We start from the raw sequence: 17813 nt of genomic DNA, 5'->3' as shown, positions 1-17813 counted from the left end.
TGCTTAATAAAAACTGTAGATTAAATCAGCTGCTCTGAGTATGAAGTTTGCAATCTACAGGTGATACACTGAACCACAGACCTAACTACATTGAATATATGGAGCAAAGCTGTTTAATCTAATACCTTCAGTAAAGAGGTTTTCCTAATATCCTTGTGAAATCAACAGTGTTAGCCAATTTTTGTGCATCTTCTTTCCTTCCTCCTTTCACTGAATTCCCCTGAAAGGCTGAAGAACACCTTATTATGTACTCTTTTTTTTCCTAACTAATCACTAACTTTTTCAACTTGTTCAGGTAATTTCAGTCTGAGACACATCTCTGTGTGCAATCTTTTATGATTATGCTTCCTTGAAGAACTTCAGTATTCAAAAATTGAAATTCTGTCTCAATTTTGCTCAACCCACCAAAAACCTGGCAAAGGAGGCAAGTGGGAGGCCAGACCCCAAAATGTCACTGAGCCCAATCAGACACAGGACACTCAATGGTTCAACTCTTGCTACATTAAACTCAAAAAGACCAGCCAGTGCTATTCAGATCAAAGCCAAAGACATTTTAAAACTCTGGATTTCTAGGCTTTCTGCTCTAGTCTCAAAGGAGAGTGTAAGCTTTAGATGAAATTACCCCTTGACCAGACTGGCTAAAGGAAAACCTTCATCGCTTGCTGCTGTTCACCTCATCGTGTCAGACACTGGTGACATGCACCCTTGCAAAAGGAAGAAGTGGTGTCAGGCCCGAAATCATTGGGTAATTAAGAGCCTTGTGCTGATGCGAGGTTGCCCCACCATGATGTGACTTGAAGAAGCTGTCACGTCAGGCTTTGTTTGTGAGGAGGTGGCTACCCTCTCAGCAGCATCAGTAAATCTAGTATTGACGTGGCATCTTTGACTGACACTTGATTCAGGTGAACTAGGACATAATGTCAGTAGCAATCATAGCTCCATCATAATATTAAAAAATAGAGATCATTGTTGTAAGAACATCTATAGGCCTATGTCTGGATGAGATTTTGCCCATCTTGTTTAGGTGATATTGAAAAGGAAATTATTATAGTTGGTGATACAAAGTGGAAGTTCTCTGTCACAGTCATTATATAACAATCTTTATATTTGATTTTGTCTTCATTTCTTACCCTTTAATAGAAATATTTATATTTTTGTTTAGAAATAAGGCATGTATTTTAATTTTTATGAAATGAATTTTTGAAAATATATTCCTGCAATTGAGCAGGAAATCCTTTAATCCTCTCTGCAATCAAATATAGCTTTTAGCTTCATAGAGGGCTTTTTATTTACACATGGACTATTCAATTAATGAAAATACTTGGATTTGCCACAAGAAAATAAGGAACCAAAAGAAAATAGTGATTGATGTCAACCTTGATGACAACCATCTCCCCTATCTTAATATTAGAAAAACAACAGAAGAAAGAGAAGCACAATTGCATTGTTACCATCATAACTCTAAATTTGGTGATAATTTTTTTTCCCATTTCTTGTTTATTCCTAGGGAGAATAAAGGGAAAGAAGAAAGCTAATGCATCTGTATCAGACCCAACAAAAAAATGTAAAAATTAATTGCAAAGCAATACAGAAGATTTTTGAGAGACTTATTAAAATGTTGATCTAAGTATTTCTTTAATGTATACTTTAGCATAAGTATCACAAATGGTGATGCACAACTAGAAATGGTCTATTTAAAGAAATAAAAAAAAATGTTAGGCCATCACAGACTGACAGATGTTCTTGAGGTAAAAACAGAACTTCCAAGTATATGAATAAAAAAAAGAATTATAACAAATTCTCTTACATTCTGTGTATGTTAAATTTTCTGTCACAGAAGATTCCTGGAGCTCAGTAAATATCTTTGCTCCCTTTCAGAATCCTTTAGTTGGGAGAAATTCTGGATAATGATTAGAACCGAAAGCTAGTTCATCTATCTCTCTCTGTAAAACACATAATCCTGATTCACCTATTGCGGATACTTGTAAAGCTGATTTATCAAAATCCTTGAAGAATAGTCTGTCAGCACTTCATAGCATTGAAGTTTTAAGGGGGTTTCCATACTTCCTTTGTTTTAGGATGAAAAAACACCTCTTCCATTCCCTAAAATCACAAACCTCCTACACCCCAGTCAGCCTTCACAAGTAGAGGCTTCCTGCATGTAGAATAATCAGCAATTGATTCAAGTTCCTCAGAAGGACCACAAGATCTCCAGCATTCAAAATGGAGTCTCCATGGCAGCTTTTCCCTGCAGTTCTGCACTCCAGAGTAGAGCCCATTTGAGCAAAAGTAAGCAGCCCAAATCACTGTTACTGCTAACAAAAAAAACCCAACTAAACAACAATAACAAAAAAAAAAAAAAACCACCAAAAAAACAAAAAACCCAAACCAAACAAACTAACACTTTAACCCCCTTTCTATTCAAAATCTAGTAAAGATACATGCAACTGGACATAATTTCCAAGCAGAGGAAATACTGGTTATCTAAAAAAATATATTGTAAAGAGTCTTTCTAAAGTTTACAATATCTTTATCAAATTACACCTAATTTTTTCTAAATAACAATGCGCTGGAGCAAAGACAGTGATTTCTTAAGTAATCCCTGTCCAGCAAAAACCAGACTGTTGAACATATGGTTAATTTTAAACACAGATGGAATTAAGCATGTGCTTCAGTTCTGTTCTGAGTCAGAAGTAAAAATTGAAGACCATAGCTATGTAATATTTTGCCATGTTGCAGCAGAATCAACTAAAATGTCGCCATCAGATTCTTTCATATGATTTCAATATCCTGCTTGAGCAGAGGGGGTTGGATTAGATGACCTCCAGAGGTCCCTTCCAACCTCATCCATCCTGATGCTGTGAACACCGTAGAGATGAAAGCATGTTAGTTATATACTTATTCATTGTGTAAGGAATATAAACCATTCTCATTGTTTATGTAAATAGTAAAAAAACCCCAAAAAAACCCCCAAAAAAACAACTAAAAGGCAAATGTGTCATTTGGATCATTCATATTTCTTTATTGAGCTTTGATGAAAAACAGTCCATTTGAAATATTTCCAGCAACCATTTCAATTCCAAACGCTCAATACAAAAACTTGATATCAGAGTTCAAACATATAAAGTTACATCTCATTATAATTTAATATTTAACAGCACTAATCATTTCTGATTTTTCATAATTAAGTTTACAAAAATAATGTTACATTTATAAAATAAATCAGCTTTTCCCAATAAATTACAGTGGTGTTCTTATTCAAAAATGTAATATATCATACAAAATAGACAACAGCTTTTTGTCAGATAAAATACTAAAGTATATTTTTCCTCCAGTACATTTTGGCAGTGTGTGACAACATTTTATTGTACACTTGATATTTAAAGTTCACTGTGAAAAATAAAGTAAGCTATTATGCACATCTCTTACATAAGGCAACGGTGGTCAGCTGGGGGACTGATCTTTATTTCCAGTTATATGTTTTTAGTCAGACCAATACTGCCATGTATATGTAGCTGAATTCATTTATCTGACCCAGTAAATTCATGAAGATCCACCTAGAGTCCAACACTCTTTCTATGACAAGTACACAAAAGTAAGCTAAATCAGTAAACTTTTGGGCTGCTCAGTATTTCTCACACTTATTTTACCTTTGTGTATCACTGTAAAGCTTTGGTGGCCAACTTGTGAAAAACAGCAGAGCCTGGATACCCTTAAAGTTAATGGCAAAACTTCAGTACCTCATTCTGTCATAAAAACTCATATTAAAAGGAACTTGTAAAAAGAGCAATGCTTTAGAAAAAAAAAAAAAAAACAGAAAACCAATAAACAGAAAAAAATGAAAAGGATCTAAAAAGCGAAAGGCAAACATTAATAGCTACTGTATACAGACTTTACAAAAGCAACTACTTTAAAATAACAAAGAAACACAATGTCTACCTGGTGGTAGGTGCATTCTCATTTAAACCTTTTGAATATTCAGGTCAGCTCAGAATTTATTGTGTTGCATTTCCGGCCTACAAAAAATGTGTTTGAAGAATCCTTTTGGATTGTTTGAGCAACTTTTACAAGCCAAGAGTGTAACTGCACCACCTCTGGTTGCTGTGATTAATGAAGATCTCTGGTTCAGGGTGATCAACATCTCACCTTGAAGAATTTCTGATTCCACTATCCTTTCTCTTTGCAATAGTTTAGCAAACTGCAATATATTATTATCTCCTTTTTTTGTCTGTTTCTCTCTCACATATCTTCTGGTAGAAAGTCTGCTTTAAAGTACTAAATCATTGCTGTCTGGAATAAATAAAATATGTGAAGCGGTGATTTTCTTATGATGTTAGTATTGTATGAACAACATATCACTTCATATATCATAAAAGATTAGTTTCACAAATTGTAACTGAGTAGTATAAATGCCCCAAGTGAGCATGTGTCACAAGGTCCACTTTGTGCAAATTCACAGAGGGTCCAAATCCAGATGGGTTGTTATGGACTCCAGACACAAAGCCTAGTCAAGGTTGGATGCCCAGACTGGAAGGGGAGGAAGAGGTGGAGAAAGGGGCTCATCACAGAAAAGCAAGTCAGCCCATGCTTCTGAAAACCTGGACATTGAGAGGATGAGTATGTGAATTGAGAGGGTGTGCTGTCTTCTGGCTGCCTTCTGGCTTGAAATACCATGGCTCAAACCAGAAACACCTGGAGCTGAACTCAGGCACATCTGCCCCTGCAATTAATTCTCCTCTCTCTCTAAGTCATAACTCTCCAAACACAGAGCTACTGCATTAATTACAACTTTTCAGTAGGGGAATTTTAGTGATTGCTGAAAGATGTATTTACTACCCAGTTAGACAAATAAACACAATGGCTGCTCTCACACTAGTAAACCAAACATCCCGAAGTATCCTCTTGCCCTGACATGGTCCTAGTTTGACTTAATTTCAGTCTACAACTTCCTTGTGAGGGCAAGAGGAGGAGCAGATACTGATCTCTCTCTGTAGTCACCAGGGACATGACCCAAGGGAATAGCCTGAAGGTGTGTCAGGAGGTTTAGGCTGGATATTAGGAAAAGGTTCTTCACCAAGAGGGCGGTTGGGGACTGAAACAGGATCCCCAGGAATGTGGTCACAGAAAAGCCTGACAGAGTTCAAGAAGCATTTGGACAACCCTTTCAGGTATATAGTGTGACTTGGGGATGGTGCTGGGCAAGGCCAGGGGTTGGACTCAATGATCTTTGTGGGTCCCTTCCAACTCAGTTTATTTTGCGGTTCTGTGATACTCTCTGTACTCTTAAAGAGAAGGGCTGTGTCCAAAGTACCTGAAAGTGAAAAGTGTCCCTAGACTGGCCTAATTCTCAAAGTGAGCACATAATTTTTTTGGGAAAGTACTAGTTAGTCCAGATCAAAAAGCCTACTAGTCCTTGTTCTAAGTATTTATCAGTATAAATGCTTCAGCATGGGCCAACTGACTACATATAGACATAATATCTATATAGATATTATATAGATATTATATATATATATATATATATTTTAAGAAGTCCTCAAGCATATTCACCCAGGCAGGCCTTCTGCTTCATACAAACTGTTAAGCAGGGAGGATCCAATGCTTTTGTTGAAATTTTACTTGAAAGAGATGGTCCTTAGAATCGAGATTTTTTAAAATAGTTGCGGTTTTCTGTCCATTAAGTATGTTTTCCTTTTTTTTTTCCCATTAATGTGCTTTTTTAGTAGCCTAATGTTCTACTATTAGTGGAATCTTGGCTTTTGCCTGAATAACACACTTTTTCATATCTACAATTCACAGCTAAACAAGCACTAAGCAGTTCCATTACACAGAAAAAATTATATACACACCTAAAACAATAATATTAAGACAAAACTAAAACAGGAAATAAAAACATGAATCTGTGCAGTTGTAAGATCTAAAAATAATATCTACCTCTATACATATTTGTCAGACTGCAGCATCCACAGTTACAGTTGTATGCAGTAGTCAGAACAGCATTACTTTCCAAATCATGAGGTGTTTTAAGGAACACCCACTTAGCAGTGGCTGCTGAGGAAATAATTTCCTTTATCAACCTGAGATTTTAAATGTGCAAGTGTTCTACCAATCTATCTAGTGCATGAAAAGGAAGAGAAGGAAGGGAACGAAGGAAGGATAAGACATAGATAAAAATATCACAATGGTTTTTGCTTCAAAATAGATTGCTGTGCAATGACTGAAGCTTGATTTGCAGACATTTTGTATTCTTGCCCAGAGCCTTGTGGAGGGGAAGGTAATGGAGTTTCTGGAGTTGCTGAAAAAAACCACAGAAATAATTATATATTTCATTAGCCTGGTCTACTCTACATATATACACTACTGCACTGAAAGGGAGTCCTGTTGCATGCTTGGAAAAGAGAGTGCCTTGGCATGCTCAGGAAACAGGATATTTTAATGATCAGAATTTTTAGTTTATTAAAGATTGTACATGTAAAAACAATGATATATCAAAATGGAGCTGAATTTTTTAAATTAAATTAAATTCAGGTCAAAGTCTATTCTTTACACCATTTACATGCATACATTTTTAATACACAATTATTTTAATTTAAGAATGATGAGGAAATAGCTCTATGAACACTGACAGGTCACCATGCTAATTAATATTTTAAAATGAAACAGTGAAGTGTTATGACAGAAGGCTAACTTGCAATTACTTACGTATCTGTTCTGTATGTACAGGAGCAGACATTGAACTTATGAGGACAGTTTGGCCAGTTAATGGATCTTGGGCTAAGTGAGGATGCATTGGATGATGCAGATGACTGGCATCATTAGAAGTACCTGCAAAAATAGCATGAGCATATATCAATGCAAACGAGCGTGTTGTTGCCAGTGACTTATACTTCAGTAATTACATTTCCACAGAGTAAATATTTTGATTGGCAATTTGAATAATTGCCTCTGGGTATTCATTAAACAATTTAAGCAGACTTCAAGCATATTACGCACTGTGTTTATTTTCACTGTTTTGACTGCAATAACAGTGTGTTTCATGAAATATTTCTAAGGATTCTTTCATCTGCCTAGGGAATTGCAGAACAACCCAGTAGTTACTGAGAGGTAAACAGCAAAATCTGTTGTTGTAGGACTAAGTTAAACAAGGTGAACTGCCAAGACAAGAAGGCTTTAGCTAACAATTACACAACACAAAGCTCAGCCAGTGAGTCAGAGTGGTAGCTTAGATCAGGGTTCCCTCAACATCGCAAAATCCTAGATTTAATAATAATATAATATTGAATATTAATAATATTTTAATAGTTATTATATTATAAAATAATGTAATTATTTTCTATGGATTCTATAAAGATAATTTATATTATGTTAAATATAAATTAAACATAATACAAGATGGTAAATTTAACAAATTGATTGCTTACCTCCCAGTAACATTTCCTGAAGCAAACTGTCAATTTTAACAATTCCAAATAATTTAACCAACTGTATCTGCTCAATCATTTGCCAAGTGATGCTTTGGAGTGTAGGCAGTAGAAGAAGAAGTTCTCCAAATCTTCCTCTGGAGTCGTACTGACGGTCATTAATATAATCCTCTAAACTGATTTGCACTTGGAAGCGCATATTCTTAATCTTCAATGGATTACTCAAGCCTTTTGCATCTTTAAAAATGACAAAAACTTTAAGTCAAGGCATATTACGATTTGGGAGGAGCATCTTACTCTTTTTCATATTATTCTTTTCCATTCAGCTAGATAACATGAACAGATGCTACAGTAAAAAAATTACTTTCAATACAATCGCATGTAAAACAATTGAGAGATATTTTTGTAAAAATACCTGGATCAAAAAACACAATTGCTTTCAAGCAAGCATATTCATTGTCATCTATTTGAATTTCCTGGAAGGGACGAACTAATTCATCCAGAATCCGATTTGCCACTCGGCAGATCTCCATTTCAGTGCTGTTGCGATGGATTATGTAATTGTTGCCTTAGAGAGAAAGAATATCAACATATGAATTAATAGGAACATTTTGATGTAATGTACTAGATTAAGCCAATTTTCAAAAGTACATTTCATATTGCTTGATCGAGTTAATTTTTTTAAGTAGTAACTCTCTATTGCATCACACACAACTTTTCATTGCAAACAGAGTATATGTGCAAATTATAGCTGTCAGCCAGTAAATAATCTGTACATATAAGAACACCAATATTTAGTTACTGATTAGTCCACAGGACCAAGGTTGGTATTTGAATTTACAAGTATGAAGCAATTTATGCTTAAGGAACAGATAAATATATTAATGTATTGATCTTAAAATGTATTCTTCCCTGATTAAAATAATATATCCCAAGCTAAATGACAAGGATTTGACAATAGAAAAGAGGAGACGCTGGAAAAGCTTCTCTTTCTAATGGATGTTTCTGTTGTTCCTAATAAAATTTAGTAGCATCGTAAAATTTTCAGTCAAGAAATAATTTTACCTAGAGTCTTTTGAGTTTTGGGTTTTTAAAATATATATTTTGGAGGTCTCCACTATCACATCTTAATTCATCTTCTGAAGAACACCAGGAATACCGTGGAGCTTTCAGAAGCCACCATGCAGTTTTTGAAAGAAAAACTGATAACTATATCACAAGCAATCCATGTCAAAATGACTCATAAAACAGATACCTGCCTCCAAGTATCAAAAATAAGCCTTGAAGCCTCACATTGTTTCTTCCTTTAGTGTATCTGCTGATGCTCATGATATATAGTTTTCTTACTATTATTTTATCATCATTTTCTTATTTACCTTATTCCTAATCCAAATAAAATTGCAAATTTATTTTCCCTGTTTCTGTTAGTTTTGTTAGTGAAACTGTATCTAGGGAAATAGAAAGACTACCTTAAGAAAGACATTTGTACAGCTTTTATCTTGAAAGGATTGCTGGTGAGAGAAATACCTTCAGACCAAGCCCTTCTTGTCCTTTTAATGTGGGTAAAAATAAATTCAAGCTAATTTAGAGGTATGAAAAGGCAGGCCCAAAGAGGAAGGAGAACAAGTAGTAGAAAATGTCCTTGTACCACAACACCAGTGAAGAGACAAGTCTGAGTCTGTGTTCCATATAGCCCTGCCTCACATCAAATATCCTGTCCAAGACAACCAACAGCCTGTCTCAGGAAACAGCCCCAATGCTGACCATGTCTAATGAGACCCTTTTGGGCAGAGTGCACTTCAGACTGGCAGAGCACTGTGCCAAACAAGGCTAACAAATGCCTCGTCACATCACTCTTCACACCAGCACACATCTCATCTTATAACTGGGCCTCTCCGTTGCATGAACATGTTTCCATCAGTGACAACATCCTCTTCCCTGACACCTCTTCCCTGACAGCCATGTTCCCTTAGTATAACCCTCTGTAGGAGCCATCTCAGCTGACCAAGAACACGCTCCTGCAGATGTGCCTCGGCACCGTGCCGTGGGCGCGCCCATCTGCCACGCGGCAGGGACAGCAGGAACGATGTTTACGTGGTGGCCATATGGGAACTATTGAGGAAGAAGTGAGAGGGGTCTTGGGAAAGTGAGTTGCAGGTAACATGCTATCTAATATTTTAGCCAGTAGTCTTCTCTGAGTCTAAAGGACTCCTGAGAAAGCTCTAGATAAATGGTTTTCATGAAGACTGAAAATAGTACATGTGCAACAGGCTGGCTACTCCTTTCCTACGCAAAGGGATTTTTACCTTTGTGTTGTTATTTTATTCCAATTTTTTTTTATGGGAAAAGGCATAGAAAGATAACGTAAAGAGTCAATTGCCAGGGAACTCCCTTAAACTGTAGTTTCTGCTTTCCAGTAGACCATTACCTGTATTAACTCACACGAAACCATCCACCTGCTTTTGCTAGAACAGGCATGTGACATTATGCCATTAATAGCTATTTAGCATTTACAGAATGCATTGCTTTGATTGTGCCAGAACAGTTGTTCCACGTAAGTGAGTACATCGTTGCTAATGTACTATAACATCATCATCTGTAAGTAAAACAAAACCAATATTTACCTAAAAGTAAAATGTCCTTGTATGCCATGGACCGTTTTGCTGCTCCAAGCAACAGGTGCTCCCCAGCATGTGCTCTTAGCAGGGCAACCTCATGAAAAAAAACAGCAGACTCCTTAGATGATAAAGCAGTAAGTTTCAATAAGAGTGAAAAAAAAGAACACACCTAACTGTGTGTTTTAGGTACGTATTGAAGACTGTTAAGATTCCAATGTGAAATGTAAAGTGACTGTAAAAATCTGAACACCATCAAAACAGCACTTTCTAATTAAAATGTCATTTTCTGTCTAGATTTTAAACATCAAGTTCTGCAAAATACTTCTCAATAAATATACTACCTGCATTTATTTCCTAGTGTGTGTTCCCTTGACAAAGTTTTCTCTGGCATATTAAGTTGACACTAAAAACTCCAGTGGGCTGTAATGAACTGTCAGAGTAAATTTGGTTCTATCAGCGTTTCACTTTTCTCTTGAACCAAAAATTTATGTAGCACTTAAAAGAGCTTAGTCCCAACAAAGCTAGATATGCTGACAGAGCCACCATTGTCCACAAAGAGGAGTCCCAATTTGTACTAGGAAGGAACTTGTGTTTATTAGTTTACTCTTAGTCACCTATTTACTTTCCTCAAGTTTTAATGTCTGCTTGAAATTTCAGCAATGGCCCTTATTTCCTCAAAGAACTCATCTCTTGACAAGTAATTCTAATCCAAGCCAGTCAGTTTAGGAGAGATATAAAGGTACACTGTACCTGGGTAATTCTTATGTGTTAAGACTTCAGGTTCTCAGTAGAGTTACCTCAGCTGCTTTGGTCTCCTTTGTGGTTTGTGAATCAGACTGACTCCCAGATCAGGAATAATTTTTTCAAAACCAGAGGGCTTATTTCATAATTGAATGCATAATGGCCCTTAGAAACTGGCTATCAAAAAAATGAAAAACTGGCACTTGTTTTCTCTCTCAACATCTCTGTCCCTACTTTTCCAAGGTACTTAAGATTTCAGAGTATTTCCCAACATGTACTCTTCAAGCGCAGCAGGGGCATTTTCAGCCTATCATTCTAAGCTGATATTTCATTTTTTCAAATGCAGATAGGAATATTTTAAGGATATTTGATACCTCCTCTTTTTCTCCATATGTTGTCTTAACAATAAAAGATGCAAATTTTTTGCTTGCTTTTGTTGCCCTTGTGTAGTAATGACATTTGAAATTCTTTTTCACATGAACAGTTTAAACTTATTTGAGTATGCTGAGCTTGTGAACATATGTGCTCTGTGGGTCTGCGAAGACATCATTTAACTTCTTTTTTGGGGAGTTTCCTGTGGCGTGAAACAGACCCATATTCCTAAGGAATGATACAAGGGGGAATGACTCAGTTCAAACCAAGGATGACGAAACACTTGCAGGATTTTGTTAAAAAACTGAGATACTGAAGAAGCAAAAAGAAGGATTTATACAATTCCAGTTCACAGAATGATTTTTAAGATGAATCAGATTTTGATGTGGAATCAAGAGATCCCAAGCAATGAATTGATGTCCTTCTGAGGCTGCTTGTCAGAGAACTGATCCTCACAATGAGGAGGTTCTGGTCCTGTGTTTGCCAGCACAACCTACTCTACAAGCCAGTGATATATAAGAATATATTACAAATGTGATGTTAGATCAGACCTCTCTGTCATAAAAACTCTTGTGAATTTTCAATATTTGGTGCTTTGTTTTCCTTACATTTATTATATACAATATAATTTTAGTACACTGCATTGTATGAAAGATTATTTGCTATGGATTGGTATCAGTATGTTTGGAATTTGTTTGAGATTCTTATCGCTTTTGGCTTTTGCAAGTAGAGAAGTCTTGCATCATATTAAATAACATGCTGTCTTATACCATATTATAATGAAAGGTAAACATGAAAGGAATACTTTTTAAGGTCAGAAAATATTCTGCTTCCCAAACACTACAAAAAGAACAAAACACTTAAAGCCATGCTGCCTTGCTGCTTCTTTTTGTTCATGTCGTTTCTGTTGTGGTGGTACTACTTCACAACTTAAATAAAATAAATTAAGAGGGCAGTCTAGTACTCAGCTCTATTTGTTCAGACAAAAAAAGAATGAGTGCTTCATCCTGACATTTAAATACCACAGGCATAACAGAGCAGTAATTAGAGCTTTCTCTTTGGTCTCCTCCTATACCTGGTCATCGAGTGGTAGTTCACAGAAGCCCGGAATATATTTAGCCCATTCCACCAGGACCAAAAGTTGTTGCTTCATAGATTCACAGACATCACTAACACCAGCAATTTTCTTAACATTTATATCAGTGCTAGCACCAGGACTGGAAACTGAGATCTGGCCAAAGAGAGAAAAAATTAATGATGTTAAATTTCATAGAATTTTATTTCCACTGGTTAATAGCATATGTAAGAAAAAAATCACAGCAGTAATCACAGATACTCTTGAGAAATTCCTTGACCATATGGACCATTACCCTGCACGTAAATGATAAATTTTTCTTTCTCATTATTACCAGTTTGTATTGCAACATGCTAAAACTTTAATTAATCATATCATGGTACAATATCTTCTCATTCCAGAATACTATTTTTAAAAATATAGAGCTCTTTTCATTTGTAGAAGGGAGGTGTTTTGGTTTTGTTTTTTTTTTTTCTTTAAAATGGTTAACATTTACTTCATTTCAGAAAAAAAAAAAAAGAGTTCATAGTGGCACGTAGTAATATTAAGGGACAGAGATAATAAGACAAAGAGAATGATAAAGGGGTAGTACGTTCTTCTAGTGTAAAGACAAGTATCATTAACTTTAGAAGGTAAAATGGGGTTTTAGTGCCTGGAGGAGAATGGTTTGTAATGATGAAGTAGTGGTATAGGCAGAGGTCTGAGATGTTTCAGAGGAACTGTAAAGGATATGAGTGTGCATTAGACCACCTGCAGGGAACAGTATTCTGTGAAATGGCAAGAGAGCAATATCTTCCTGGGCCTGAAGCTGGACACTTCTACTGAGCCAATTCCTGAAATTCTTAATGACTTTTCAAGGAAAGGAACAAAACCAGGTGTTCTCTTGAGCCAGCAGGAAAGCCAGCTTAAGATAAAGGCAAACCTGAGAAGGTAAGGCCAGTTTATAGTTGCTATCATACTAGGGAAGCAAAAATAAAAAGAAGGCAGAAAAGGCAAAATAAAAGAAAAAAGGAAAAAGAAATAAAAATGAGAGAAGAAGAAGAAGAGAAAAAAAAGAAAAAGTGAAAAAGAAAAAAATGAAAAAAGGAAAAAAGAAAAAATGTAAAAAGGAAAAAGAAAAAGAAAAAGATAAAGAAAAAGAAAAAGAAAAAGAAAAAATGTAAAAAGGAAAAAGAAAAAGAAAAAGATAAAGAAAAAGAAAAAGAAAAAGAAAAAGAAAAAGAAAAAGAAAAAATGTAAAAAGGAAAAAGAAAAAGAAAAAGAAAAAGAAAAAGAAAAAGAAAAAGAAAAAGAAAAAGAGAAAATAAAAACATCACTGTACAAGGCCCATAAAACTGACTTTCCCTTTATGTTTTATTACTGAAAGCATATTCAGGGAATTATGTAGCATAATTATCTTCCTCAGGAAAAGAAATTAATTGTTTGGTCTTCTACTATCATATTCCTACACTTTTCAGGATGGTGGGAAGTATTTAGTTTGACTCGTACCAGTTCCCTTCATTCATATACCCATGTTAGACCCCACAGTGGGATCTGTAGTGAAATCCCTTATCCTTGGTAGTCAAAAGGAGTTGTGCTTTTGAACTAAAGCTCTGTGCTTCCTACATAATTCAGCAGTGTAAAACAGTGAAAACAGCTTAGATATTTATGTCAGTTAACCAGCTGAACATTAGCTCTCACGGAAATACAGCAGCTAGGCAGGTGAAAAATTCCTCAGACACATAATTCAAAGGCTATCATGAAGCAAAAAGGTTAGAGGTATTGCCTCTTTGTAGACAGAGAATGTGTGAAATCCATGCTATAATCATGAATCCGTTTCTGGCATCTCCTCTACAAAAAGGAGGCTGAAAATACTGATATTCATTCAGGTGAGAGCTACCAGAGCGATTCGGTCTAGAAAACCTTCAGTACAGAAAGACAGTAAAGAAATTCAATACATTTCATTTTTCTCCAGAAGAGTAAAAGGGGTCTTGATCATGATTCAAAGGTACAAAGAAGAGATTTCTGATAGTAGGTCACACTCTGATCTACCTGAAAATGATACTAACCATGCAGCAGCTAGAAGATAATACAAGAAGGCAAAGAAGAGATAGATTAACTGTTAGACATACTGACTCATGAAGTTAATACATTGTCCTTCCCTTAATATATTTATTTAAAGTTGTGCATTTTTATAAATTACGTCTTACATTATAGTCTCCATGCTGAAATTACTTGGTGAACTTCTGGGGATTCGTGGGATGACTCCCATGGAGTTCATTATGAACACCCAGGATTGTATGTCTTGACAAGGATGTGAAGCTACGAACTTTTCAATTTCTATTTCTCTATTGCTTTAACCTGCCTTTCATTTATGGGGTACAACACAGGACTCACTGACTTGATAGAATCGTAGATTAGCACAGGTTAGGAAGGACTTTGAAAGACTATCTAATCCAATCTTTTATGGCAAAGGAATCATCAAGATTATCTAACACCCCGTCCAATTGCATCTTGAAAATCTTCAGTGATAAGGACTCCCCCACATCCCTGGAAAGGTTGCTCCAGTAATTGCTTGTTCTCACAGTAAAAAATTTCTTTCTTATATTGAGGTGAAATATTTCCCAGTGGAACTTGTACCCATTAATGAGTTTATGAACATGAAAATATAACACTTTATACCAGTTGTTCTGTAAACCTTTAGGGACAGATGCCTTTTCTCATATGAGAGTCCAGCATGCTCTTTTCATATTTACATAATCCTGGAAGCCTCTCCCAGGTGTGTATGAGAAAAATTGTACTTAGAAAACTCAACCCTATAAGGGATCTTCAGGAACAAAATTACTAATTTTTCCTGTTTATTACGAACACTTCAAAAAGGATGAAAATATCTATTTTTCCTTATTTAATATGAACATTTCAAAAGAGATGAATGCCACCATCTTCCTCATTTCACAGCTGAAGTACTTGGATTGGGGACATTTGGGACACTACCACCTGCTCTGAGTATCTTATCAGGACTGAACTAATTTTACAGATCTATTCAATTGAGGGAAAAAGAAGTACTTTTAGGACTTCTTTGCTTTTCCATCATGCCAATGAAGTCTCTTGGACTTTGAGGTCAAGACTGTATCTTCATATATGCTTGACATAGTGGAAGCAATTCTGTTCTAGCAAAACATAAAAAATAGTAAGTACAATGAATTTGTGTATACACAAGGAGATGTTTTAGGCCAAGAATCTACTCTTTGAAAAGAACTTTGTGCTATAAAAAGCTGAGGATGTGATTCTATTCAAGACAGTTCTTATTCCTGAATTGCAAATACCAGTTGGAAATGATTAAGGAGTATTATAAAAAAGCACAATAAGCAAGTTCAAAAATTACGAAGGAGATGAATATAGATATATATTTCATACTGTATAGGTAGGAAAGGTAGGAAGGTACCTTATATTCATCTAGTCTGCCTGGACATGCAATATGTGCCAAAGACTATAACCCAGTAATTCCTGCATCAATTTTCTACAGGCAGCTCCAGCCTAAGAGAGATGCTTATAAAGGATGAGATTACAAAACATTTGGGGATGTATAAATCAGTCAGCATGAAATCATAAAGGTGGCAGTTAAATTCTAAGCAAGTTAGTAAGAGGTGCAAGAATGCAGAATCAATGACCATGATTTATCTGAGGTGCAGAAAAGGACTGGAGATTGTTCCATTCAGCAATTGATTCAATAGGGAAAAAAAAAAAAAAAAAAAAAGAGAAAATGAAGTTCAGATGAAGCAAAGAAAATTTAAAAGTGAGATGTGAATAGACTCTGCAGTTGGAACACTTCTGTTTGTCTTACCTATAATATCTAAGGATATTAAAAATGGGATTTTCAAAAGAACGTAAGGAAATGAGTGTCCACACCCCTTTGAATGTAATGGCTTTGGACAAATTTTTCCCTATGTTTCATGGGAAAGCCTGCTTCAAGGATAGATAGATGCCACCAGCTGCCTAAGACAGTAACTGATTTAAAAGCAGTAAGAACCATAAACCTTTATTAAGAAAGGTGCCTAAGACATATTGTTCTGGACAAAGTAGAATTTTTTTATTGACTATGCCTCAAGAATGTATTCTATTACCGCTTCTTCCATTGAGAAGAGGAAGCTGTGTGCATTTTGGAAGTAAGAAAAAAGTAATCTCAATAATTATTTTTGATACAGTAAGAAATTGAGAAGTATTTAATTTTAGTAAAAGGGATCTTAACGTCACTAAACAATTTTGAGATAGATCTCAGTACCTGGCGGGAGAGTGTCTCGGCTTGTGACAATGTGCTAATAGAGGGACTGTTGCAGCCATCAAAAGTGTTTCTTCTTGTACTTATCCTGTCCCGTTCATTTTGTACAGCTGGAAAAGAATAATCATCTCATTTATTGACTAGTAAACACTGACACAAAGAATAATTTCAGAACTTTACTAGATTCCAGAAGATAACTCTAAGAACTGAAAGATATGACATTCAAAGAAGATCTGTGTTTAGATCTGAGCGATGAGGAAGGGTGATAATGCATGCTTACAGTCTCTGTTGGAACACTACTTGCCTGTAAAAAATAACTAATTGCAGATAGACACTGAATCATCTGCACTTCTGTCACTATCTTAATTACAGTCAAACCTCTTTCTTCCTTTGAACTTGAACACATGGTCTCAATTTCAACCAATTTAATAAGTCAGTCTTTTTGTTAACAGCAGAAATGGATATTTCCAGACTGCCAAACAGGTCAAGGGGTACAGCATCACCACTGAAAAAATATCTCTCAGAGGAAGTATGAACATCCTACTCATGCTCTGCTGTAGGAAACAATGAAACAGGAATGAATAATGAATTTAATCCACTAGTAAAATAATTTTGAAACTTAAATCTCATGTTCCTCCTCAATGACATTGCATTCCTAGACACTTTATGGAATATTAACTAAGTTACAGGGGAAAAAAAAAAAACCAATCGAAAAACCAGCACACCAAGAAAGTTTTAGGACAGTAAATTCAGTAAGTTTTGTCTCATGAAGTCCAAAAACAGGCATTTGAAAGAGCTTTGGATAGGGAATCTTTAATCAGCACATGTAAGGTTTATGAGCCAAGAAAGTATGCTTTTAAACTAAAAGAAGAAGAAAAAAAATAAGTACTGACAGTCAGATCCTTCTAAAACCTAGATCGTGTCCAAGATTAGGCCAAGGAAAATGAAAAAGGGGAAAAAATAATTGTGCCAATAGAAATCTTTCTATTGCATGAGGAACTTCATTGTCTTTTAAGAGCAGCAGCTTTATTCCCAAAGATACATTTATTATATTGTGGAAAACAATCTGCATTACAGAATTAAGGAATAGTACAAGAGATTTTAATTAGAAAAAACCAAAAATACCTCTGTGCACTGAGTAGGTTCAGGATTTATCTGAACGATGCACACAGTTTATTCCAGAGGTGCACTAACTTTTTTGCAGCTAGTACACTCACTGATGGGTCTTTTATTAAGGTCACAGGAAGAAATCTTGTATGGTAACAAACACACAGTATGTTGTAGACAGGAAAGAGAAAATATAACCTTTTGTAAAAGAATGCTGAAAC

The 17813-nt window shown here is 35.5% G+C and overlaps 1 protein-coding gene across 4 annotated transcripts in view; it reads right to left on the bottom strand.

Moving 5' to 3' along the window:
- Positions 1-2981: 2981 nt before the first annotated feature.
- The window catches only part of HNF4G (hepatocyte nuclear factor 4 gamma), a 62607-nt gene continuing 47775 nt past the window's right edge, over positions 2982-17813 (bottom strand). For all 4 annotated transcript variants that reach the window (XM_074552730.1, XM_074552740.1, XM_005479387.4 and 1 more), the window contains 7 exons: positions 16489-16595; positions 12228-12383; positions 10046-10133; positions 7837-7989; positions 7422-7658; positions 6703-6825; positions 2982-6295 (listed from right to left, as the gene is read on the bottom strand). In XM_074552730.1, the coding sequence (XP_074408831.1) occupies positions 6177-6295; positions 6703-6825; positions 7422-7658; positions 7837-7989; positions 10046-10133; positions 12228-12383; positions 16489-16595 (983 nt within the window). In that variant the 3' untranslated portion in view covers positions 2982-6176. The remainder of the gene's footprint in view (positions 6296-6702; positions 6826-7421; positions 7659-7836; positions 7990-10045; positions 10134-12227; positions 12384-16488; positions 16596-17813) is intronic.

This window comes from Zonotrichia albicollis, chromosome 1 (genome assembly GCF_047830755.1).
Source record: "Zonotrichia albicollis isolate bZonAlb1 chromosome 1, bZonAlb1.hap1, whole genome shotgun sequence".
Classification (NCBI taxonomy): domain Eukaryota; kingdom Metazoa; phylum Chordata; class Aves; order Passeriformes; family Passerellidae; genus Zonotrichia; species Zonotrichia albicollis.
The sequence above is the reverse complement of the archived record's forward strand: the minus strand, read 5'-3'. Positions and strand labels throughout refer to the sequence as shown.